Raw genomic sequence first — 26,741 nt, forward strand, 5'->3', positions numbered from 1 at the left:
TCAGGGAGAAATACACCCCTGTTGACTCCCGTAAATGCGTCGGTTCCCTGCCTCTTCACATGTACCCCTTTGGCTGTGTTTTTATGTTTGTTTTATTAGATCTTTCAAGACAGACATTTCTCCTCCTAGACGAGCATCAGGATTTGTGATGCATGCATGGTACAGCTGTAGAGCTCCAACACAGCCAGCATAGATGTGAAGAAAGCATTATGTCTTACTGCCAGGTCTGTAATAGATTACTAACATGTCTCTACTGTACCTATGAGCTGGTTTCAAAGGGTCAGATCACTCAAATTACAAGAGGATATTTTATCAACTCTTGGTATCTAGCCATATGATAAACAGTAGTGTTGATTTGTTCCGTCCAGGTTTTGAGATCCATTTCTTAAAGTTTTGACTTGACACACAATGGAGAAAAAAAAAATCCATATACGGTTGCCCATAAAGTTGGAATAAAATGTTTTAATTACCTGTTCTCATGAAATGATTGTGACAATGTAATTTATTCTTGATAGTGTATATCTTCTCAAAACTTTACAATCACCTCCAAACATATCACTGAAAATTAAACCACAATTAACCTTTATAATAAGAATAAAGAGGAATGTGCCTGAAAACAAAATTCTTCCAACTTTATGGGCAACCATATTACATATAACCTAAGTCCTAATATACAAATAGAAGAGAGAGATCTGAATTCAACCCAATACAGTAAAATTTAAAAGTGCAGTTCTAGTAAATTAAGGTGTAACATTCATATACCCACTCCCTGTAAATCCCGTCTTTGCTGTCCTCTGCTGGCTGAAGCATCTCACGTTGTTACGGTGATGTACAGGTGTCCTCCACGACACTGTGACATCACTTGGTGGGTGTACCATTAAACCTTTGGAGAGGTAAACGGTGCAATGACATGAATTACAGCTGTTGTGGGATCAATACAAACCTTTAACAATCAATGCGTGTTTTCAGCACTAGCATTTGGACAAATAAAACCAACACTTCCAGAGACGAGATTTAATTAGGGTGAGGTGACACTTTACATAACACGACAGAATGAGCCCAAGAAGACGACACACAATAAGACTGGTGTCATGTTTTTATCTGTACACACAGACAGGACAACAGGTCAGAGTTTCACCAACTCACAGTTGTGTTTTGCACCTCTACAATGCATCGCAATGTAACACAATGTAACATGAAATCCCACTGATTACACACAGAATTGCACATCAGTGTACTCATCTACCTGAATTGTTTTTCAAGCATGTGTGTACCCCCCTCCCTATACAGACACATACACACCTGCTACATTAATGCTTGCCACAATAAAAGTACACTGAATGTAAAATGTCCCGTTTGTTCAGTGATAAAATGAGATTAGCTTTCAGATTTCTCCCACATCTTGAGGTGATTTTACAAAAAAATATACATTAGCTATGGTACAATTAAATATCTAATGTGTGGCTATTAAAAATACCAGACATTTCTTTTCAAGATGCAATTTCAAAATAAATATTTTCTCTATTTTTTTCCTATTGATTATATTAAATCTTCAATGAGGCTTAAGGACTTTGGCAGTAAGCAGTGCACACACGGTTTGACCTGGAGATTACTTACATTTTAAACTTGAACATTTTAACGGCAGCAATTCAGATTTGGCTGCTGTAATTCTTTTAGCATTCATTTTCTTAAATCACCAATGCAGGTACTGAACATGTAGCGCCACAGAAGCTCAGCACAGGATAGACTCTGGCACATGATCAAGAACAGAGGAGCCGCTGATTGTATTATCTGTTCCTCTGTTGTGCGCTGCAAGTCATATCCTGTGCTTCCCATAAAAGTGGCGGGTCTTTACATCACTATATCCTGTAAGAAACATTGAAACCAGGAAAGCTTTTGCTCATATAGCAATGATAAGGTGCCGCTATCCCGGTGCCAGAAAACATGCCCCGATACCAGTCACTTAATTGTGACAGATGATATGAATATTGGTAATACAAAGGCGGACAAAGAGTAAGGGCTGAAGGCAAGACAGAGGAGGCAGACTGTACAATTAGTCAAAGTTCTATTAATCAATATCTTTAAGGTTGTTATAAATCAACTGATCATATGAAAAACCCAAAAACTCCAACTATATAGCATCTTTTAGCTCTACTGGTTTCTCCACTGTGCACTACCTGACTTGAACAGACAATGTTAGTGATTAGCTGCTGAACTGCACCAAACATCCAGCAGCTAAATGATATTTTATATAATTTATAATATTTCTTTATTATTATTATTTATATTATATTTCTCGGATGTACAGTATAGGTGGGATAACCAATTTAGAGGCAAAAGAAGAGTAAATATTGGACTTACATTCATCATGTGGACACAAACATCATTGCATGATAATTTTGTCCAGAGTCTGTTAAGGATTTCATAAGGTGGTAATAGTGTGAGGGCTGTGGGTCTCAGATTGTTTTGGAGATTTTCTGCCCCAAATATTGATTAATGCAGCTTTAAGGAAAGGGCTTGTGCAGCAGTGTGTAAGCGACAGTAACAAGAGAGCTGCTGAATTTAAACTTAACAACAAACCTTCACCTTACAACTAGAAGCTTGTTTCATCACAACAGACAGATGGACAGAACCAGTAGACCGTCAGAGGAGGCTCAGTGGTGCCACTGGTGTGTCACCAGTGTGCTTTTTCAAAGGCAACAAACTGCACATACGGCACCATCATATGATTCTCCAACGCAGGGCCTAGAGTGAGGATCAGCTGCCTGTAATTACTCAACACATAGTCAACAAGCTGGAGGAGGGGGAGGAGGGGGGGGGGGGGGGGGGGGGGGGGGGCTGGTTGGCTGTCACTCAGTACAATGCCTCGCTGTCCGTGACAAGGAGGACAACAAGGATGATGATGCCTGTGAAGTATTGCCAGGTATAACCACAGTAGTTTCTGACTGAGCTGTTCTGTAGTTTCCACCACATCCTACGGCTCTGCTGTTTGAGTCCCTCCCACCTCCAGAGGCGTGTCAGGATGAGGAAGGCTTTCTGGACTGTCCATCCATAACTCTAAGGACTCCTGGGTATCGAAGAACTCGTCGGGTCCCTCGGGGGACTGGGGAGTCTGGGAGCTGGAGCCGGCCTCGCTGCTGCTCTCTCTGAGCTCCAGCAGCACGGGCAGAGAGCCGGGGAGGCAGTAACCCTCCATCCGACCCAGAGCGAGCTCGGCTAACGCAGAACAGGGCGGCCTCAGACCGGGATCTGAAATGGGAAGATCCACGACAGCAGAGGCGACTTCTGGCCCCTCCTGCATGTGTTCAGGGTTATCAAGCGGGGGGTCAGTAACGTCGTCTTCCTCTGGCGAGTTGTTTGGAGTCAGAGGGACTTCAGTGGGGTTGGAAACGGGGCAAGCTGGATCCAGGCCTTGTGACCCGAGGGCAGACGATGGCTGAGTGGAAATGTTTTGGGAGGAGTGAGTTTCTTCACTGCTTTGAGGGGTGAGGGAGATCTTATCGCTGAAACTGAAGCGTGGGGAAGTGTCGGCTGTAGTGGGGGACGACGGCCCAGCACTGGACACTGTGCTGGATGGACCGCTGCTGTCTGCATAAACACAAAACAAACCCATTGGAGCGATATAAGAGGACAGAAAAAGATAAATGAACAGTATAAAGAAGAAAAGAAAAGGAGTGCGTTACTTCTGCTACAGTAGTTCCTCACATAATGGACAGCAGGAACAGACTAAACTGTGAGCTCATTTTGAAACGAGCTGTAACGGACGCCTTGTCAGCCATAAATAATCTACAGAAGCCTGAAACGGAGACAGCCGAGGAAGGCCAACCTAGAAACGTCAAATCTTGGGAAACTGCTGCGATACTCACACCAAGGAGGTCTGTCAGAGCGAGATCTGAGAGTGATGGAAGAAGAGAGGACTCTCTGAGGGATGTACGAGTCCACTGACGGCTGGTTGTGTGTGTCAAACATGGCCGACAGAGCTGCAGGGATAAAAACAAGAGCACACGTAAAGTGAGGACGCTACAGATGTTTACAAATGATCACATGTAATCAGGGTTTGTTTGTTTTTTTCCTTACCTCTCGTAGTCCTGGTGTGTGGGTCCCCTGCACTCTCGCACACTGCGGTGAGGAACTCGTTCACCTGTTTTAGGGACAGCGAGTTGTGCAGCGTTTCCAGGGGATAGATGGACGGCACCATGGAGCAGCCTTCGAAGCCTGTGGCAGAGGAGAGACATGACGCCCGCAGGCACATCAGCCTTCTGTTAGACCAGGGAGTCCGAAGAGGAGCAGGCAGAACCACTTCAGCTGACACCTGACGCCACCGCACCAATGCCACCCATTAACTACACCTCAACGCGGCGCTCTAAAAACCCTGCTCCTGTTCCTGAACGAGACCCTAACCCGCTGTCAACTCCTGCCAGCCGCCACAATTTGTTTCCACGCAGGCAAGTTGCAAAAATCCATGCTCCACGCCATGACAACATGACACCCATATCAAAACGCTAACAAGTCTACACATCCCCAAACATCTGGCTCCATTTTGCAAAAGCAAGCAGATCTTGGATAAAATAAAAAGGAAAAAGAAAACACAACATCTTCCTTTCACGTCAGAGCCCTACACACGGTCACAGCAGACTGCAGCTCTAACAGCAGCTCGCAGCGGTCCGGGCGTCCAGACTGCAGCTCAGGTCCCACACACGTTATCAGCTTCATCCACTGTTAGTTCACAACCAAGCTGCATTTCACCAGAGCCGTTCACCATCACAAAGCGTCAAACAGCAGCTTGCCTGGACTGTTTAAAACCCCCACAGAGGATGTTTTACAGCGTTGTTCAGCTCTGGCTGCGAGTACGTCACGTGTACAGCAAACAGGCAGGAATCGCATGCTGGTTAAGGTCAGGAAGGAGGGAAACTGCATTCAAACTGAACTCAAACACAGCAGCTGATTCCAAATGCAGTTGAATGTTATGTAGTTTTATAACCAGTGTCTGTCTGTATCACACTCAGAAGTGATGGCCTGTGATGATACTGACGTCTGCTTAATTCTTCAGGAAATTTGTTTTAAACTGAAACTTCTTGACAACCCTAAGCATGTAAGTATTCATGTCATTTCCTGCTGCAAATAAGACACAAAGTGCAATTATGTTGATGCTGCTTAAAAGCTTACGGGGTCCATATACATGTGAGTACTTTTTTGCCAGACAAACGTAGTCATCAGGTTTTCTGTTCAAATGTCTCATTGTGGCAGACATCTCCGTAACGCCTTGACGGAGCTGCTTCAAACATTCACTCGGACTCCGGGAAGATCTGATTAGATTTTGGTGGTCAAATGTCAAAGTCACAGTGACCACGCAAAACATGGTTTGGTCCTTGTGAAAGCAATACCTCAAAGTGTTTTCGCAAAGGCGAGGCGATCATTCTTGTTTTAGTTGCACAAAACGTCTCAGTGCGGCTGTACAAGAATTTCACAGTCTCAAATTTAAAAAGGAAAAATCTTCTGATATGTGGATACTTGATACTCGTGGCTACTTTTCAGTCTGCTCTCAAAACAATACTGAAGTCTGAAGTCCAACCCAGACTATGTATGGAACAGGACAGTTTTTTGCTGCTTTGTGGCAGACGTTGACCTTGAGATCATTGCAGTCAGAGCAGGATCCCGAAACATCACTGGATGTCCGCTATGATCATCATACCTCCTGTCAAATCTAATTGGGCCTCAATCTTAAACTAGCTTGAGTAACAGGGAAACTGAAAATCAAGCGTGTTAGCATTTCACTGTCTATTTAATTAATATCAATATGTGCCCTTTTAAGTCTGACCTTTAAATCTGGCAGGAATCGATGCTTTGTCTGACTTAAAGCCTTAGGATGTTTATCTAGTTTAATTTGATTCTTAAAATGAAACCATGGTTTGTTGTATGTTGTCTGAAATGCTCTGATCTTTGGTATTTATAAAATATCACCATAGTCGAGTGACAGGTTTAGACTTTTGACCGAACAGTCTAAGGTTTTAACCACTGAAACAATTTGTTGAGAAGATGTGACTGATAATATCTGTTCAAATGTAAATACTCACTAGTTTACTTCCCTCTGTGACAGTAACCTCCATTGGTCAGACTTTGACAGGCTCTGACAAACAGTTAGCGATCTTTCCTTATCTTCTGTTATTTTACCAACCAAACAATAAGATGAGAAAATAACTGTCAGATTATTCAGCCATGGTTGTATGTAATGAATAATTTGTAACTGTAACCCTACTTTGATGTATTTCATACAATCTATGATCCTTCAAAAGAAGAAAATAACTACAAACAAGAGTTAACAGACTAAAGGGTGGAAAAGCAACTGACACCACTGCAGAGGGGGAGGATACAAGTTGCTTATAGCTACATAAATGTCCCAAAAGTCCAAAACAGCTCACACCACTCCAGCTTGCAATCTGCATAACCACAGAGACAGGCAAGCATGCAGAGACATCAAGAGGCAAAGCATGAGAGTCAACCACAGAACAAGCACAGTCCCAACTAAACCATGAGCAGTGGTTGGACAGGGCGTGAGGCTGGGGGTATGGAGGTCGGGGCCAGGGGCTGACCGTAGAGGTACTCTAGGGGTTCCTGGCCGGAGATGAGCCAGTTTCGGAAGAGGCGGAGGTGGTAGGAGCACTGGTGGAGGTGGTGGGCCAGCGCCCCGTCCAGAGAGAGGTGGCGGCCCAGGCTGAGGTCGGTGGAGAAACGCCTCAACAACTGGGCCACATGGTGCTCCTCCAGGGGCTCTGAGGAAGAAGAGGGAGAGCGAGGAAGGACAGAGCAGTGGAGGAGGAAGAGGAGGAGCAGTACAAAAGACATGAAATGATAGGATATAAGCTAGCAAGAGAGAGACGGGCTGAAGTATGATAGAGCTTGGAGAGTAGGGAGGGATACGGCAGAGAGGAAAGAGGAGGGAGGAGGCGTGTATTGAGTGTGTGTGTGTTTGTGTGCATGTATGTGTGTGGGTTTTTATGTGGTTGTGTGCATGTGTAGGTGGCTCATTGTTGGAAACAAAAGAAGCAGCAAACAGCTTATCCTGGCTGCCAAACAGCCAAAGACCAGAAGAAGCAGCAAATCATCTCAAGCAATTTCTGCTATAAAGAAAAAATAGTGTGGCACTTCAGCAAAGCTCAGGGCACAAAACACCATCATGTTGCTCCTCTGCAGCATCTCAATGTCTCTTTACAAGTCTGCAGACCATCCAGAATAAGACTGATCCAATTCATAGTGACAACTCACAAAGGAGCAAGTGTGATACACGACATTTACGGGAAGCAGCAGAGCCCAAGATCGAGAACGGTCTCGCAGCCACCTCAGACACCACAGAAAACACCACAGAAGCAGCTAAGTCGTGTGCAGATAAATCTCATGTCCACATTAACTGACAATCTGGACCTCTGATGTCATCGTGTTATGCCACTGTATACAAAGCTGCAGCTGGACAATCGGTGCAACACAAAACTGCATCAGTTGTGGCCGTCGTACCTGTCGCAGTGCACCAGAGAGGTGGAGCCACTGCTATGGCGGATGTGTCATCTTGTGTTCCTGTGGCAGATGATATATACAGTATAGTATATATAACAAGACAAAAATATACCGACAAAGCATTATCTTAACAAGAGGAGCTCATCTTGTGGGGTTCACAAAAGTGTACTGAATGACATCTGACTGCCGCAAGTCCACTTCCACAGACACACCACCAAAACACCCAGTGAACACTGAATCAACTTTTTCAGCTGTCACACCAATTCAAAACAAAAAAATATCCAAAAAAGACACATCTCCTCATACGCACACTGAAAAATTCAAATGAAATGTGAGAAGATTTACAAAAGCTAACTGACCACTACTCATCTACATAATGCATTTACACCAGCCTTTCTTTTCCCAGAGAGAGAAGGAGGACAGACAACTGCTGCTACAAAAAAAGATCTGAATGTCTTTTCATCTCAAAAAATAACTCAAAATAAAAGTGGGGACAATCACTCAAGGCCGCAAACAGTTGTTAAACTTCATCATTAATGATATTTTTTCCCCTTTTCAAATCGTGAACACACAGAACAACAACGTCTGTGTACTGGAAACATTGAAAAAGCATGTGTGTGCTTATGAGTTAAAACAAAACTGACCAATGTTTCTTTCATCACAGACACAGGAGATGGGATGAGCGATGCTTTAACCCTTCCCCAGTTTGTCAGAGAGAGCTGATCTTTGCTCAGTCACCTTCATCCTCTCATCAACTTAATACAGGCAGCCATTGTTAAAAAAAAGAAGAAGAATATTATTACAGGTGAACATGACTGAGGGAGAGTCATGAAGCAGAGGTCAGAGGAAACAGGAGAAGGGTTAAACATTCATATGCTGTTGGTGGTGTTTTAACAATGAGCTCAGTTAACATCCTCTGCAATGATGGAAACAGCTATGCTTCATGTAATTACTCTGAACACATGCACACAACACGCACACAAACACACTCATCTATCCACCATACAAAACTGATTATTGGGTAATGGTGACCAGTTTACAAACTGTATGCAGGATGTTAAACAGGGTTCCCACCCTTGGCTCTGTGCACGGGTTCGTTGTGAGTCTTTACCTTTCTGACCAAGACAACACTGGGGGAGGGAGGGAGTTATAAAGGTTTAAAAAGGGAATGATGAATCTGTTTGCCGAGACTGCCAGGGTTCATGTGTCATATATAACAAAAGTGGGTATTGATCTAACAGAAAGACACTACTAAGTTGCGTTGAAAATCTTTTGATTTGCGGTAGTATTGCAGCTTAGGCTCAATTGAACATCACAATCTCTCAGTTTCTGCTGCTTCAGGTCTCAACCTCCTTTGTCTCTTCCAAGTTTCCAAACTTAATGGCCGTGCAACAGTAGGGTTTTATTTTCATAACAATCGTTGACCTTGAGAAGTGATTTTTCAACTGGCCCTGTGACCTCAGTCTCCTGGTTTCCCTGGGTCTGTGTATGTGGGTATTTCAATAGTAACAGTAATAAAAAAACAACAAACAGATAAGAATCAGAAACACTTTAAAGCAGAAGCTATTAACGTTGCCCTTTAACCCCTCCGTATAATTTCTATTTTTTATGCACCTTGGAAAATGGTCTATTGTGCATGAAACACAAAGTCCACATTCATTACTGCAATGCTGACCCAGCTCTCCTCTGCAGAACCAAAAAAAGACTTATTCTGTGTTCAGTCAGACAAATGTTTAAAAAAAAATAGTGTTACTTATTTAAAAAAAGAGCCTGAGTCACAGCAGTGATGAAGCAGTGGGAGAGGACTGTCTATGCTGAAATGAAGTAAACATCTTGAAGTCAGACCCAGGCTGGAGCTGGGAAGGTACTTTTGAAGACAATTGTGATGGTGTTACACCTATACCTGCCAAAGAAACCAACTTTCCCTTTGGAAGTCTCTAATCCCCTGCTCCAGCAGCAGAAACAACATTTATCATTTACATAACGCTCAAGAAATCACCTGCATGTACTGTAACCTGAACATATTAACCTCAGTTAAATCTCCATCTATTGCTGAATGAAGTAATGGTTATTCAGACTATGACTCCCTGATGAAAGAACTATGACATTATATTTACAGTTATATTTACATAGGTGACTGTTGATGACATTACCAGGACAGAAAACACTGTAAATGCAAACTGAACAATATCGACCGCTGCTGCTTCACATTCAAAGAACTGAACTGGCAAAACACAGGTTGACTTTTATTATGAGATACTCACAGGAAATGCAATGTATGTCCTCAAACGTAGCACCTACCTGTACTATTATTTATCATTTCTAACAACTGATCAGTTATCTGAAATATTGCAGGGAGAACTGGAAGGAGGAGGATGGGCCACCACGAGCTGTTGCAGGTGATTGGACACACTCCTCCAACTTCTTCCAATATGAAAAATCAGGTCACAGAATTATGGGAAAGGGCCGATTATTGCGGACCTTTTCAATAAAATGACAGTAATTTATTCTGCTGCCCCTAAATTCTGTAACCTGTAGTATTATTCCATGCAATGGCTATTACCGCCAGTAACTACAGGAATTGCCAAATCTTCCAGATTGGCACTAAACATACATGCAAATGCCCTCACAGACCCTGAGCTTGTGTCATCACCCTACCAACTGTGGGAAACACAAGGGGAAGAGACAAGTGCTGAGTCTCAGATCTAAGTGGACATTAAGAGACTGCCAGACAATAGACTACTTACAATTAAAATGTATCACAATGACAGCAGTAGGTGTACTGTAGGTTTTGAAGTAAATGTCTATGAAATGTCGACTCTCTTCGTCCTGAGGTGCAAAAGACACGAAAAGACTTTGATTTGGAAATAATTATCTGTTAATGTCTAGTGTTTTGTCCCTGTGTAAAGATGGCTATAGCTTGTGCTTCACTACTATGAGGCATTTAAATTTGCTGACATTCCCCGTCTCCAAATTTTAGTATTTAACGAATTGAATGACCAGTGGGAACCCTGGTTAGAAAGAGAATGTCAGGTAGTGTTAGAAAAGTAAGAGTCCAAAGCATATGGGTACACAAAAAAATTAAATAATTAGAAAAAAATAACGGAAACCTGGAATGCTGAAGGGCCATGTGAAAAAAAAACCAAAAAAAAAAAAACCCAAGGTCCAAAAACAAAAGTTTGAAGACATGCAAGACAAAGGGAGGTGAAGTGGAAAAATACTTGAAAGAAGCAGACGTACCATTAGTCGGATGCTTTGCAAACGACACAGAAAATCGTTTTACTGCCGGCATAGACAACAACTCTGAGGAAATAAAAAAAAAAAATTCACTAGTGTTACTATGAGCCACAGTAGCTTGTATAACTTGTATATCATGTTTTATCATTTCCCTGTTCTTTTCTAAAGTGGACCCAGTTGCTGAAAGATCAACCAAAAGCTTCTACATAGATGAGTGGTTAAAGACTCACAGCTATCTAACCAGTGACCAGGTTTATAAAGGAGCCTTGACTGAAGTTACTCATCAATCTCTTGGCGCTAAAAGTTTGAAGATGTCTGAGGGTGGCTGTGGGCCAACATGTAGATGGATCATCTTCTGATGGCAAGGTGAAAAATGAAATGGTTTTAACTTAGGAGGTGAAGAGGGCACGGCAAGAAGCTTAAAAAATCAAGCCCAATGTTCAGGTCTGATTCTTTCTTTACTGTCCTAAACAAAAATCCCACTGACTGGTCTGATGCTGATCTGACTCGTGTCGTGGTCTGTGGCAAAAAGACGACAATGAAAAACACTGACTGGTAAACCTTACCGGGATTAAGAGGCTTTACCATGGGAGAAAATAAATATGAAAATGAAATGTGAAACCAACTTTACACTCGGAGGAGCATGCACTGAAGCATTACAGCTGGGGCATACTGACGGCACTGACACTACATTGATTCCTTTGATTCCTGAGAATGAGGTATAACAAGATGGATGACAAAGACCGACGGCGGGCCAACACGTGAGACAACCAGGAGGATGGAGGCGGAGAGGAAACAGTCTGTATGATACTGATATCACACTGACACCTACTGGACGACATGACACACATTCAACTCAGCTCCACAATCATGGCCCAAACATGGAGGCCATGTTTTAATGCGTCATTAAGCCCTGAATTTGACCTTGACCATTTACTATTAATTTACCCCATATAATATTATTCAAAAAAAGAGGTTTGAATAATATTTGCTCAGTTACAGCCATAGCTTCCAAACTAAAAATCGGCAGAGGGCTGATGAACCCCAAAAAAAAAAGATTCTTTTTTTTTTTCCAAGTGCAAAAAAAATAGGAGTGGGTGATGAGAATATAAAAATGCTGTATGACTTCTGCTGAGGAGTTGAATTAATTTAAATCAGATTATCAAACAGATTGTAATACGAAGTCAGAGCAGCCACGGTGCATGCAAAAAAACAAAAAAACAACAACAAAAAAACATGGGCAGTTCATGATTCAGTTCATAAGGGGGAGTTAAGGGGAATGTACTGATGAACACTTGCTTCATACATGCAGCATACACCAAAAAAAAAAAAAAAAAAAAAAAAATCATACTGTGTACTTTTCATAATGAAAAAAATATTAACCTTCCACTAACAAACTCTGACTGACTAAAAATGTCAGGTGTGATCCACAGCTGAGCCTGTGCTTTTGCCACACTTCCTGTTGTGGTCTTCACTCATATCAAACATAAGTCTATGTTCTATTTGGAGGTTTTGATTGGGCGTGAAGCAGCATACACAAACTGCTAACGGGAAAGACCAATTTTACTCAAAGTGGTGTGAAGGAAAAAATGATGGAAAAATCCAGTGGTATTGGTGACTAGAATGAATATGGAGTCTAAAAATACAGAAATTACTAAAAAAAAAATCAATAAACTATAATAAAATACATGTATGAACATACATGATGTTTACGTATTCCTAATCTGAATATGTCCTACTGCTGCTTGTCTACCTACTGTGTCCAACACTTCATATTTTGTCAAGAGCTCAGTTTCCCCGCAGGGCTCTGCTCATCATGTCATAGTAGTAGTTTATATTTTTAGGGCTGAGGACATGTGTAAGGCACTGATCTGCTGTTGCCCTGTGCAGGTTTGTGAAGAAGCGCGGTCTCAAACACGTACCGTCTTTGTAGGACAGACTGCCGGTGGAGAATTTTTTGCGATGTGCGCGTGCGTAGTCCTGCAGGTTAGGGGCGCTAGAAGACCCACCTAGGACAGTGGTGCTGAAGAGCCCGGCACACTGAGAGCCTGCGAGGGGGGGGCGGGGGTGGGGGGTTAGTCACCACTACATGACATGCTGTTACTCAAACAACTGACCAGACAGAGAAAGAGAGGAAAGCAGAAAAAGAGACAGAGAGAAAAACAGAAAAAGAGACAGACAGACCGACCGACCCAGAAGAGACCATGCACTTCACACCAACATCCCTCCCTCTGAACACTGCTCACTGCAGACTGGAGAACATTTTTCAAGTTTTAACACTAAATCAGGGCATGGGGCTAAAAGGAAAATCCTTTCATACTTTCAATACTGTGTGGCTCATTCGGTGTATTAAAGTAGCCACCTCTTCTTCTTCCCTTTCACCAGCAAAGAGTGCACAGGAAAAGCACAGAGAGAGAAACCAGTCAGAGGAAAAAAAAAGGGACAGTATGCCATCAGTCTTGGTGACTGTTGAGGTGTGCTGCACTCACGCCAAAACCTGGTGTTAATCTCTGAGGTTTTAGACAGCTGACACTTCACCACTGTAATTATCTGACAAGAGCAAACAAGACTGACAGACATGTGCAACTTGGGTGGATTTTTCTTTTCACAGCCACCACATCAGGGCTTAACAGCTGCAGAGTCAATCACTACATCAGATTTGCACTGAAGGGGAAAGGATTGGGGCTTACTGCGATGAAAAGAGGAGGCAGTGGAAATGTTAATCTGTGTGGACCTGCATGGAGATGAGACCTCCAACTTGGAAGAGAATTTAAAAGCCTCAGTAGAGTGTCTGCACATTAGGATAATTATTTCATGATTTTCATCTCATTTACTTCACATCCATGGAGCTGGAAAGATTTTCAGTTCTTGATGAAAGAACGTGGAGACCATTTTAAAGGTACTGCGCTCATCTCAGAGATGCCGAAAGTACATCCGTTCAAAACGGGAACATTTTCCAAATCTAAAATATGTTTTGAAACCAAATTTAGACCCCCCCCCCAAAAAAAACAAAACATAGACACCATTTTTAAAGTACTTTTCTTGAAAAACAAGCAAATGCATGAACAAGTACACTTTATCTCTATCTGGAGAAATGATGACAAGATCAGCTGCCTGCATGCTAATCCAGTGCTGTGCAAACAGCCCTCATGGTGTATTATTTCCTTTAATGATGTCCTTCCAGATCAAAAGTCATCCAATGAAACCTGCAGCCATCCTCTCCGCTCTGAGCCATTTCACACTGTCATCTATACACACAGTTGCCACGGCAACAGGTCATTATGACACCTACCTAATCCACTTTGTTTCATCTCGGGGGACTGACGTGAGCAGAGCGAGAAGAGGCGATAACTGCCTACTTTGGAGGATGATGTCTCCGACAGGACCTGTTGGAAAAAAATAAAACACACACACAGACAGGATTAGCGGTAGGAAACCTGAGCATATTTGATATCATAAACCAGCTTCCACTGATGGCTGCTACTTTGCTGAAATATGACCTTGGAAAACAGGAAAGTCCAAAACCAAAGAGGCATAGAGGAGAGGCTCTGTGTCGATAAAACACACTGAGGATATACACAACTGAAACCGTTTTCCACCGTCTGTGACTCTCACCTCCATAGATCCTGTCTTGTGATTGCGTATGAGTGGGGACCTCCTCTGAATGGTGATTGGCTCCGACAGTGGCACAGCACGGTCTGTCTCATCTCGCGAGAGGTCCTCCAGACTGCCGGGGTCAGGCTGTTTCTGCCCGTTCTGAGTGAGCAGGGAAAGAGCAGGAATATTCACACTGCTGTCTGCAGAGCGACGACACTGTGTGCGTACTGTATGTTTGGTTGTGTTTATACCTGTCGTGCCACCTCTGCAGAAGCGGGCCTGAAGCCAAAGCCAGTTGGTGCGTTCTCCTCCTCCTCGACGCCTTTGACGCCCGGGCTGAAGTGAAGTTCCACATGGAAACGCTCCTCAGAGGTCAGGTCCTTCAGGAGAGACAAGAGCAAATGTGTAACTCGAGTTAATCATCTCTAGTATAATACTGACAGTACACAGATAAAGTACACAGGCATTCACTTTTTTATAATTTTCAATTTGTTATATTTGAGCATGACAAAACAGCTTGCCACCACTAATTCCAGCAGTGTCTCCTATTCTCCTGTCATCAACGCACAGCAGTGTGAAGCTTCCTATAGGTGAGGGCAGCAGCACTTGACATGTGCCAGAACGCACTGTTGTTCTGTGACAACCAGTGTGAGATGCACTTTATGTTGAATTTATTTTTTTGTGATAATGCAGAACATTTTTTGTACATTTATTAAAAAGTGAAAAAGTGAAATGAATTATACATTATTCAGTATTTTACATCTTTCATCATTATATTCTGTGTTCATGCAAGCAGCAACAATAATTCACTTTATATTTCAATCTTGTACTTGATATAAGATATCAGTTTTGTATGTCTGTGTACTGTATATGTATTTCTCTATTTATAAAAATACATTTGACTTACCTTGAATACAACATATCCTAAGAGTGTTAATCATCTTATCCAATTGGTGATATGGGTATATTTCAGTTGGTATCATGAAGTTTTTAAATTCAATACTAATAAAAAGTCACATGTATTTAGATTATCTCTGATTTCATTAAGTCATTCATTCATTGAACCTCCAATTTACACAAAGAATGAAATCAAATAAAATGGCCAAGTTTATACTTGACAAACATACAATGAGTCCAACAGACAGAATATACTGGGCGATACAGGTCCTGCCATGTAGCTGTAAAAATTATATACAAATGACAAACACGAAACACTACCTTGTTGTTGTCTTCATACAGCATGATGACAATCTGAGTCATGTAGTTGAGCTCAGAGACAGCACTGAGGTAATCCATGGCACGCTTCCACTGCTGGTCCTTCTCCTCCTGTCATACAAGTTCACACACACAACCTCAGCTTCAGCGGTTTCCTCCATCTGAGAAACATTCACAGTTCTACACGACTCATGTTTGTTTCCTTACATCGAGCAAACCTCCGTAGCGGAAAATGCTGAGCAGTGAGTGGACATGACTCTCACTGGTGAAATATAAACGCGTCCTCACATGGCGTCCAGGGGACATCACTCCACGAGAGTACCTGTGAGCAAGCCACAAAAGTCAAATCTGTTTAAAAATGTATTCTTTTTTTACATCATTGTGTATTTGATGCTTTTCATGTCTTTCTATACAGACAGGCTTGTAGTAAATGAATAGTACTCCTGGGGTTATGATCCTAGACTCACAGAGGATGTAGTTTATTGACAGATTCGTCCTCATGGGTCCTTTGCAGGTCAAGCTGAATCTTTCTGACCAGTGGGAGACAGTAGGCGTATGCTATGTCCAATTTCTCCACTTTATTTATGCCGTATTCCTGCAGAGAAGAAAGACAATAAAATGATTCAAAATAAGTTTCCTAAAGCTACAGTAACTGAACTGGTAATACCTCTGACATGTCTTGTATCACAGCATATGGAAACTGGTGATAAATCATCTTTTTTTTCACAAAATGGTAAATGGTAAATGGTCTTGTATTTATATAGCGCTTTACTATACCTGAACGATACCCAAAGCGCTTTACAGTACATCACATTCACCCATTCACACACACATTCACACACTGCAAGCAATCATAAAATCACACATTTTATTATTAGATGTAAAAGGTGAAGTGAATTAGGAAATTTATTTTCGGGAAAGTAAATGTTGTAACTTTGATAACTGTGCACCTTTCAAGTTCTAAACTCGTTCTGGATTGTTTTAGAAACCCCTGTCCTGTCTTCCCTCCATTTCCTCCCTTTCTCTCACCTGTGGGATGACGATGTCAGCCAAAGCTCGAGACAGTCTGAACAGCTCCAGTGTGTCCTCGAGGCCGAGAGTAGCGTTGTGAATGACGTCATATTTGACACAGTCATAAATGTCAGGTATTTTACTGATGTCATAACGACCGTTCTTCATTCGGAAATCTCTCTCAAGTTTGGACCAGCGCTGCAGCATCAGCTCCAAAGTCTCGCTGTGGTACAGCTGCAGGTCTGAGGAGGAGGTCAGAGAGAGGAAGAACAGTTATACCAAAGGGCAGAGGTGGAGCAGTGGTTTTAAATGTGGGGTTGTTCCAGGGCTATCATGTGAGCACCACATTTTGTCATTTGTGTGTGTATGTGTACTTGAGCTCTTCTTGCTCTGTAGTCTTTTCAGTCAGTCCCTCTGCATTAGTCAACTCTTCTTCGTCTTATTATTATTATTATAGACTCCAAAGGGGCACATCTTGATAGCTGAGAATATTACAAGCATTGTTGCCCCTCTATTAAATATGAAAGGAGGCTGAAAATTACAGGACACGTCTGTTCTGACCTGGAATGTGTGTTTCTCTTCTACAGTATAATACACATTCTACATATTGGAGGCAACGTCTCTCCACACAGGGCTTCCTTCACCTTTCAAACGGGGCACAGTTGCGTGGGAAACAGTAGGTAAACCTGCCCGAGCGAGCACCGGGACACAACGGGACAGACAGGTCTGTGGAGCTGTGCGCCCGGACGTGCACGAAAAAGGTGAAATCCCCTTGCTGTAAAAGTCCCCCACGGGTGCAACGCCCATGTCAAAGGGGATTTGATCATTCAGAGTGGAAATTATTGTCTGTACTAATTATCATGACAATCGATCCAATAAATTTGGATTGCTTGTTGTTGCACAAACTCGCAGGAAATATGTGGTAAATCAAAAATAAAAAGTTTTAGCCCTTGACATCCTTCTAGAGGAGTTTGCTCACCAGCTGACTTAGGGTCCTCCATTCTTTTGCGAATCTGGGAGGTGAGGCTCTGGATGAGGGCATAGACCTGGTCACATGTAGCCACTGGGTTCTGAACTATCTTCATTGAATTCACCAGAGAGGCACTACAGTTTGGGGCCAGCTGTTTCCACACAAAGAAAAAAGAAAGACAAAGACAATTAGGCAGAACAGATGAATAGTGATTACATTCACATTTCAAAGACACCAAAAGCTGTGGGTTGTTAAACCTGACTAATCTTTGAGGCTTTGTCATTGGCTTCAACACAACAAAATAAAGGTGCATAATGTTTCTGAAAACTGTTAGCTGAAGAAATAAAATCCCCTCTGCTCTCTGACAGGTTAGTAATCCTCTGAATGATCAAAGGATGTGTGGGCTCAGACAATTAGGCACCACAGTTGAAAAGCAACCACCTGTCTCTACATATCATTTGCTGGGTCCAACTATGGGAAGAATTTACCCCAAAACATTCTTGAATTGGTTGAGTGGAGAAATGAGAATTGATTACTATTTAAAGCCACAGTTCGGTAGGGAGTTTGATTCTTAACACGCAAACAAACGTGTGCAGCTAAGTTTAACCACAACCATAGGACTTACTGCCCTGTGGACAGCTCCACTTTTGTATGACACTGTATGTTGTCACATCAACCTGCTGGGATTTTGAACAAAACATAGTGATTATCTATCAGCATGATTGACTCATTAACAGACTGTGGCTGTGTCTAAGGCTGAATTTTAAGTACTTAAGTAAATCGCAATCCCTCAATGTGAAGTACAGGCTGAAAGCTCTGCTCAGCTGCAGTCTGTAAATGATTGCACTGATCCAAAAGGTCGCAGACAGACGCTGGAAAAAAACCCCAGCTACAAAACAGGTCATGACACATGATGCAAACCTTCATGTGTGCACAAAATGTGCTCTACTGATTTACAACAGTGCTTCTCAGTGTTTCCTCATCCTCCCATCAGGCCCTCACAGAACAGAAAACTGCAGAAGCTCTGTGGTAAACACATTAAGCTAATCACCCTGTCGTAGTCCTCGTCAGTGAAGTCCCTGTCCTTTTGCAGAATCTCGTGGAGCCTGGCCTTGACACGGTGCTGGCAGCTGCTCAGCGAGTCACTGTCGTTGTCGAGCAGCCCGTTCATGTTGGCACTCTTTACCATCTGCACCAGGATGGGTGTCAGTTCGCCCTCCAGAGCCAGCAAACCCTGCTCGCATGGACATACAGAGACAAATGGTAATCCGTGCAACATCTTTGAGGCAAAGTAAGGCCAATACTTTCATATCAAACAAATGAACTAGAAAGGAGCAATTTTCCATGAAGAGAGACACAAAAGTCTACAACTGTTATCTGAGAGCAACAAGCTAAAAATTCACAGACAAAGTCACAATTGCATGTGAAAGTTGAAAAACAACATGCTTTAGACTGGTGCTTTAAACTTCATACCTTTGCGAAAGCTGCAGCCGTCATCTGTACCCTGCCTTCATCAGATGCGTATATTTTCAGGTCATGTCTGTAGGTGCTGTGTAACCTCAGTAACCCGCAGCCTGGAAATCCAGCGTAGTCTCCTAACAAGACGACAGAACCGACAAAACAGCATCAGTGCATGAACAGACATTCACACCGCTGGTTCGAAGTTCACCATAACCTGCTGCAAAGACAAACTTCAGAAGATGTGTCAAAAGGGCATTTTTGTGAGTAATAAGCACAGAGTTTGCAACATGACGTCACAGCCTTGGCATTCACTGACCCCAAGCAGGGATCTTTTATAAAACACTTTGCACAAGAGCTGGCTGAATTCTCCGTACTCCAACTGCCACTCTGAATGTCCTGTGATTGTTTGCCTTGCCTTATTGAAGAGAGTCTCTTTCCTGCTCCAAGTTTTCTTTGTTTATGTCTCAGTCCTAACATCTCATGTTCTCGGTGCCTCAACAACCTTTGTGTAAGAAGATGAATGCACCTTTCAATCCTCATATTCCCTTGGTTTTGTTCCCATTTTCTTTGAAGCTGGGGTTCAATTTGTCACTCTTGAACTTTATTTACTTTGTTCAGAGCCATATCTCTGATCTATGATATGTGCACACCTATTAGAAGTGAGTTAAACCAGATTAGCTTGTTTATATAATCTCAAGACTAAAAACACGTAGTATAATGGTCTTTTTGACCCACTTTTGGTATCCCTCCTCTTGTCTCTCACTCTGACCTTAAATGGATCAGTGACTGTTCACTGTGGTGGCAAAATAAGCAATTCAAAGTCACTAAAACATGAAGCCAGGGCCTCTTTATAACAACAGGAGTGAGAACAGTGGTTTTGAGTCTGTATATGTTTTTCTGCTTCAGATTTTTTAGAATATGTGGCTGGCTGACACTTGTAAACAGATCTTTGTTTTATACAGAGGTTTATTTCCCCATCAAAAGTGAGTGCCCGTGCATTATATCAGTTTGCTCGACAAAACGTAATTAATTAAACATTACTATATACTACTACTAGACTACTGAGCACTCTGGGATGAGAGCTCACCCATCTTCAAACTCATGGCTGTATCTTTCAAGGTAATGCTATAGCTTTGACAAAGTCTGTCCACAGACATATGGACACCTGCCAATGTCCTTAAAAAACTCTGCCATGTTGACGCTCACACAAGGTGACTCACTGTCCAGCCTCTGTAACTTAATACTAATACGATCCAGACATGCAGGTGACAGCAAACAGCAGGAGGAATTATGAGGAAAACTAAATCACATTATATCAGAAGGAAAACACTCTGTCTCACCTTGTCCTCCTGGGTACATGCAGCGGAAGGCCCTCCCCAGCTCCTCAGCCTGCACTCTGCCGGCAGGAGTCAGCTCCCCACCCCACTTCAGCACCAGCAGCAGAGATGGGCCCTCTTTACGCGTGTCTGAAAACCAAATCAAGGTTCTCAGCATTGACCTCAGGTTTTTTCGACCAGCTTGAGTTTGGCAACTTACTAATGAGTAGATGATGAAAGCATTGCCTTATATCTTCCTACCTTCTTCTTCACTGGAGGTTTTGGGCTGCCCATGGGGCAGGTAAGTTAGTTGTACTTTTCTGTTGATCCCCGAGAAGTGGCCATACCTTTATTGGGATTAGAAAATAAAACAAACCCAGAACTATTTAAAAAAAGAAAAACTTTTTATGAATACACGTTTTTCTCCTTTGGGTCAGCCATTAATTCGTCTAGGTTGATTGCAAACAGTGTAGCTTTGATTACTGTAGAAACAGGACCAGCATCTGCCATATTCAGCTCCAATTATTTTTTTCCACAGTGTATAATGCAAGTTGTATATTCCTTGTACAATTCCTGCTGAAATAATGTTTCACATTATCCGTAATTCCTCCGTGTACAGATACAGGATACACACTGGGGCCACAACACAACAGATGATCGTGTAGTTTCATATGTCAGAGGGCGACCTTTTAAAACATGTTTTTCATTAGCATACTGTAGATGGAGGCCAAATGCAAACACAGTCAAACTCTTTTGGAACATAAGAGAGTTCCAGATAACTCTACTAACCCAATGTATAGGTTTTTAACTTTTCTTTAGACTTGAGCAAGTGTTATAAATATGGGGGAAACCCTACGTTCACCTCCCAAATGACAGCTGTACTTTTAAGGCTTTTACCCGGGCTTTCAGGCAGGGGCTGTTTCACTGACTGATACAGCGGTGGGGGGAAAAAACAGCGGCGAGAGCTGTATATGGTTCACAATCGCCCCAAAAACGTTCAGTTTGACAACGTATCTTTCATGATCAGTGAGATGACCTAAGTCTTCCTGGGTTGAAAGACGGGAAAATGAACAGCCCTTATTGCTGCTCTGTACAGAGTCCAATCGTGTCGTTGAACAGATGTTTTATCCTCCTGTGCGAGTCACGTCACTGAAAACTATGAATGATCGTTGTGACTTCCTCTCTCTGATATCGCAGAACAGTTTATCCAGAAATTTGCTGATATTTCCTTTGAAATCGATGCCAATATTGCTGAAAACTCTACATTTCTTATGCCAAGAGCATGGCTAGGAGTGAAAGCTTGACCGGTGTAGCAACAGTAACCAAGGGGGGCGGGGCTTAGCGAAGGGTCAATTAATGAGCTAGATATAAAATGAGGCACTAATGGTTAATGAAGTGACCCAGTTTCCTGCCCACTTACATTTCCAGAACAGTCTTCAGCTGCTCCAGTTTTGATTTCTTCTCCTCTATCTCGCAGTCATTGTGCTGTCCCAGTTCTGCTAACAACTGCCGCGTGATGTCCAGCACCTCCTGTTGAGGGTCAGAGCAACAGGCCGTCTTACTAGGGACATACAGCTGTTCACACAAAGTTAGTCACACACAGACTGGGAGGTAAAGTGAGTTAAGAGTTAAAACAAACATACTACAACTGTTATAAGTCTGATGTATTGTTACCTGCAATTGTTTTGGCTTCTTCAGCTTTAGTTTCCCCGTTTTGTATCCTCCGTATTTTTCAAACAGATCAAAGAACCTGGAAGACAAATTGAAGAATAATTTAACCTAATGAAAGCCTTCACTCTGTAATTGCAGTAGAGGAGGGTAAAGCTTACATTGGGTTGCGAACTTCCATCTTCATCTTCTGTTTAGGTGTTCTGTCTCCATGTCGAATGACAGCAATGACACAGCGCAGCTCCATCCTGAAGAGTAAGTGTTAGGGGAAACAGTTGAGTAATTTTGTTTTTTTGAGAAAACGTGTCTTGAGAAACGTACCATCACAAAACTTATAGCTACAAACATACATTGTGCTTGAACAGTTTTTCTGTCTTTCACTTTCTACTGTAATGACTCACATGGTCCCTGAAGTGGTTGGAACAATGGGGATGTCCTCTGCCTCAGTAGGGATGGACCAAGGAATCTGAAACTGAGGAGCCAGCTCACGCATCACAATGTTCCTGAAGATCCACAAAGAGACAAAAACGGAAAAAGAATCAGTGATCGATTGATCAAGGCAAGCTCAGCAGGAACTGGTCAAGTGGACAAAAACTGAAGCTGGTACCCCAGGATCTTGGCACAGTCATCATAGTACTTCATTGAGTTCTTCACAAAGCTGAAACCGTTGACGTCACACACATAAGAGTGTCCATTGGCTCGGAGAAGGTCAAAGCCACAAACAGTTTGCTGCGTTGAGAGTGGACAACATTTCCGTCAGTGATGTGGACAAACTGTGCAACAGTATCAGTCCACAATGAAAGAATAACTACACTACATTAACATGCCTTTTCTTACCTTGAATGCCAAGCAAACCTTACGGGCCACTAGTTTCTCCATGGCTGAAAGCATGACTGGGTAGCGGACCTCCTTGCCCTCGCTGTCTCTCTCTACCTTCCCGTCCAGAGCAGGAGACTTCCGGGCCTCAGCATGAGCATAGTCTGGCCCCACAGTGTACACCTGAGGCCACCAAACATCCTCTCAGTCACAGTCATGTATTTTAAAAGTTCATCCTACAGGTTGAACTGAACTATATCACCACACCTTACACAGAAACACAGGACACTCTCTGATACAATTACAACCATATAGGTTCATGTTGCTGTAATGTAGTTGTTATTCATCTGGCCTAGACCACTGGCTCCACAAGTATAAAACACTGTCTACTGGCGAAAAACAAATGTTTTCCTGAACCACAACCAACACATTATGTCTCTTTCAAGTGTCTCATATTGCATTTCAGAAATGAGTTACAGCAGTGTCCTTTCATAATAATCAATTAATCAATACTCTACCTTAACATCGGTGCCATCTGTCGGCATGAACTCCTCATAGATGTAAGAGCCCGTCTTCCTCACACTGCTCTCCGGTGAGTACACACTGCTCCGACTCCCAATCTACAAAAGTCATAGAGCACCATTACACTCTGAATTAAAGGTTGCAGGTCTATGTTTGACAACTGTGAGCCTGATTTATCATTAATGCTTTTCCCCTGGCACAGAAATAGTGTCATGCACCATCACAAGAGAAGCTATGAAGTGGTGCAGGTTTGTTTCAGACAGTTCAGTTGATTAACAGTTGCCATTATTACTAAACAGATAAAAGAGAGGTGCACATTCGAAATGTCAAGAACAGCCGTGGGCCTGTAACACTTTCCAAATATAACATGAGAGCTGTTACTTCAGACACACAAGGACTCTTTGATTGGGAACACAGGGAGGTTGGGTTTGTTCCATTTTAACTTGCGGTGGATTTTGTATCATTCAGCTGGAGAAGTGTTTTGGTCAGGACTTATCCACAGAAAAAAAACAGACAAAAGAAAACTATAGGGATCAAAGGAGGGACCTTTCTGAAGAGGCGCTGACTGCCACCACCAGCAGAGGTGGGGTAGTAGATGTAGACATTGTGGTCCTCAGCGCAGACAGGTTTCTCCACAAAAGGCTTCTGGAATATCTCTCCGTTCACCTCCACGTGGTCCTCCCCTTCCACCAGGTTGCATTCTGAGACACACACATACAGGAAATATTATATTCATGTTTGCCAGGAAGCCTCTTTTTTTTAGTGCCACTGATAATTTATGGAGACATTTGACCCCTCAGTGTTTACACTTGAGCCCTGTGAAGCAGCTCTGCACTCTAAACCATGTGTTCAAAGTTCATTGGTTGTTTTAAAACAGTCATTAGGGACGTAAAACATATGATCGCTCATCAGTCCAGGGACTGTCTCATACGTCACTGTGTAAAAACAGCATTTGAATGCCAGACCCATCATATCACAGCACTTAAGTATGGGACACTTGCAACTGCTTCACATTTGATTCTATTTTTATCCACAAGCTGAAATAAAACCAATGCACTCTTAAAATTAATGGCCTTGAGATGCTGCATGGACAGACGCTCTAAGCTGTGTGGAGTGAATGCTTGACACTGTATTGTCTTTTCCCCATGTTAAGTTAGCAACGTAAAGCGATACATCAATAAGGGGTGACTTGTGTAGACTGACCATCTGGTTTATCTGGGTCTCGGTTCAGCACAGCATAGCGTGGCAGATCAATCCCCTCCTCCTGCAGGATGCGATACACCTCTCTCCTATTCAAAATTATAAATAAAATGACATTAATCAGGAAAATATGATTGCCTCACTTTGCTTGGAATGTATAATTCCAAATAATACTATAACATTAATTTTAGGTAGGTGGGATTACCTGTCCTGTATGTAGTACTGCATGTTCAGGTCATTGATGAGCAGAGGGTTTCTCAGCTTGGCGTAGCTCACTGCTTTATCCAGCGGGAAGCCTAGTTTACATGCATAGAAACATTTCAGTAAATTAAGCTCATAGACGATGATGACTGATTGATGCACTTGTTTACAAGCAGAATAAACAATATCCAGATTTACTCTTACTGCTACGAAAACGTAGTTCCTCCGAATTGATATTCCTTTGTTGATAAAACAAACAGGAGCTTCAGACGACCTGTAAACATACTGAGCGCGCAACTTGACTCTCTCGTGAGACTTTGTATTACAGCTACAGCAAACATGTCGGCTTTCTTGAAGTAAACAAACCCCTCGGTATATGTTTGAATAGTCATCTGACGTTGTCTGGGGGGGGGGGGGGGGGGGGGGGGAGTGGTTTTGTGGGATGTAAACAGCCTAAGATAGTTCGCTCCCATTAAACGCCATTGTGGCGATGCAGGGGCAGACAAAACTACTGCCTAAACAGGAGACATTAAAAAGAAAATCTACAGCCCCTGGTTAAATTTGCCTGGAATTGTCCTTTAAGAGATCTGGCTAATGAGACATTATTAGAGAAAAGAGAAACACTTGAGACACTCCCACAGAGTTCGACAGACTAAAACTGGACTACACATAATGCTAGCACTGTATTACAAGACAGATACTCTATTTAGTGGGTAAATGATTGGGTGTCTGATAAGATGCCCACATGACCACTCAGGCTATAAACAGAACAAGTAACATGCATCTGTGAAATGTATTTATTTCCTCTTAAACACAATGAGTGTATTGTCACTCCAGTGTTTCCCCTACATTCACTTAGTAGTGGCTGGTTGGAGGAGGATTTGTGAGGACCGGCCTACTGCTACTACTACTAAAAAAACATAGGCGAAACACTGTATTCTCACACCCTGTCCTGACATACAGCAACACGACAGTGACGCGAGCGAGCGAGGAAAAGTGATTAGAATGCATACTTTTCAATCAGCCTGTCCTGACGTGCCGCGAGCGATATCGCTCCGTCCAACGATGTCGCTCAACCCTGAAAAAATCGCTCACTCTGTCTCTATCTGGACGACATTTCGCGGTGGTGTCCCGCCCCTAAACACTTCTTATTGGCTGAAAAAAGTACACGCTGCTTTCTGTTGACAAGCAAGTTATCAGAGAGAGGAGCATATGAGACGAATACAATTAAAAAAACACTCCAAGATGTGAAAAACGGCAACCAGGAAATGCCAGGAATCTCAAAATAGCGCCGCAAGTTTGTGTACGTCCCTCGATAATTTGATTGGTTTGGATTCTGAACCAATAGAATATACTTGTGACAAAATCGTCACGCTGCCTATCAGGACACCTTCGCGCGAGTTTTCGTCGCCGTTTCGCACGCTCGCTGTATGTCACGACGTGGTGTCAGGTATGCATTTGTGTGTGTGCTGTACCCTTAGAGTGAAAGGAGATGAGGCAGTCACACAGAGGCCATCTGTCCACAGGCTCGTTGAGGATGACGTCCTCTGGGAAGATGACCACAGTGATGTACTCAAACCTGCACAGCCTCTCCAGGATCTGGGTCATTGGCTTGGACTTGGACTTCTTCATCATGCAGCAGATCCCCACCATGATCTGTCGCTCCGGGGGCTGGAGAGAAGAGAGGGGAAGGAAAGTGACTATTTAATGATCTGTCTGCGGGTAGAAGAAATACAAACAATGGTAGCTTTGTTCTTCATACGAGGACAGAACATAAAGATGGCTAGACTTTGTACTGCTGTATCTCTGACTTTCTTAGACCATCCACACTGTTGTAGATTTTCAATCTGATTTAAATATAACTAACCCAAATATAATATAACTTGCTAATTATAACTGGATTATTCTCCTTCCTGAGTTACAGTATTCAGAAGTAGCCAAAGGCATTTTTCTATTCCTATGATGATGTCACAGTGAAGTTGTGACTTTTTACCTTTTGGATATAAAATGTTAACACT

The 26,741-nt window shown here is 42.6% G+C and overlaps 1 protein-coding gene across 7 annotated transcripts in view; it reads right to left on the reverse strand.

Moving 5' to 3' along the window:
• Window positions 1-1,082: 1,082 nt before the first annotated feature.
• ppip5k1a (diphosphoinositol pentakisphosphate kinase 1a) overlaps window positions 1,083-26,741 on the reverse strand; it is a 31,199-nt gene continuing 5,540 nt past the window's right edge. Inside the window, exons 3-32 of one of the 7 annotated variants that reach the window (XM_084001669.1) lie at window positions 26,199-26,394; window positions 24,728-24,818; window positions 24,526-24,611; window positions 23,869-24,023; window positions 23,319-23,420; window positions 22,822-22,983; window positions 22,592-22,713; window positions 22,386-22,487; window positions 22,146-22,232; window positions 21,991-22,066; window positions 21,737-21,846; window positions 20,578-20,663; window positions 20,341-20,466; window positions 19,013-19,134; window positions 18,591-18,773; window positions 17,549-17,690; window positions 16,588-16,811; window positions 16,026-16,153; window positions 15,766-15,880; window positions 15,562-15,669; window positions 14,595-14,723; window positions 14,362-14,502; window positions 14,039-14,132; window positions 12,669-12,794; window positions 10,750-10,812; window positions 7,510-7,569; window positions 6,591-6,770; window positions 4,078-4,215; window positions 3,867-3,980; window positions 1,083-3,588 (exon numbers count right to left, since the gene is read on the reverse strand). In XM_084001669.1, the coding sequence (XP_083857795.1) occupies window positions 2,975-3,588; window positions 3,867-3,980; window positions 4,078-4,215; window positions 6,591-6,770; window positions 7,510-7,569; window positions 10,750-10,812; window positions 12,669-12,794; window positions 14,039-14,132; window positions 14,362-14,502; window positions 14,595-14,723; window positions 15,562-15,669; window positions 15,766-15,880; window positions 16,026-16,153; window positions 16,588-16,811; window positions 17,549-17,690; window positions 18,591-18,773; window positions 19,013-19,134; window positions 20,341-20,466; window positions 20,578-20,663; window positions 21,737-21,846; window positions 21,991-22,066; window positions 22,146-22,232; window positions 22,386-22,487; window positions 22,592-22,713; window positions 22,822-22,983; window positions 23,319-23,420; window positions 23,869-24,023; window positions 24,526-24,611; window positions 24,728-24,818; window positions 26,199-26,394 (4,182 nt within the window). In that variant the 3' untranslated portion in view covers window positions 1,083-2,974. The remainder of the gene's footprint in view (window positions 3,589-3,866; window positions 3,981-4,077; window positions 4,216-6,590; window positions 6,771-7,509; window positions 7,570-10,749; window positions 10,813-12,668; window positions 12,795-14,038; window positions 14,133-14,361; window positions 14,503-14,594; window positions 14,724-15,561; window positions 15,670-15,765; window positions 15,881-16,025; window positions 16,154-16,587; window positions 16,812-17,548; window positions 17,691-18,590; window positions 18,774-19,012; window positions 19,135-20,340; window positions 20,467-20,577; window positions 20,664-21,736; window positions 21,847-21,990; window positions 22,067-22,145; window positions 22,233-22,385; window positions 22,488-22,591; window positions 22,714-22,821; window positions 22,984-23,318; window positions 23,421-23,868; window positions 24,024-24,525; window positions 24,612-24,727; window positions 24,819-26,198; window positions 26,395-26,741) is intronic. The other 6 variants (XM_084001663.1, XM_084001664.1, XM_084001665.1 and 3 more) reach the window with 6 other exon arrangements.

Source organism: Trachurus trachurus (assembly GCF_905171665.1).
Source record: "Trachurus trachurus genome assembly, chromosome: 3".
In the NCBI taxonomy this organism is placed as follows: Eukaryota; Metazoa; Chordata; class Actinopteri; order Carangiformes; family Carangidae; genus Trachurus; species Trachurus trachurus.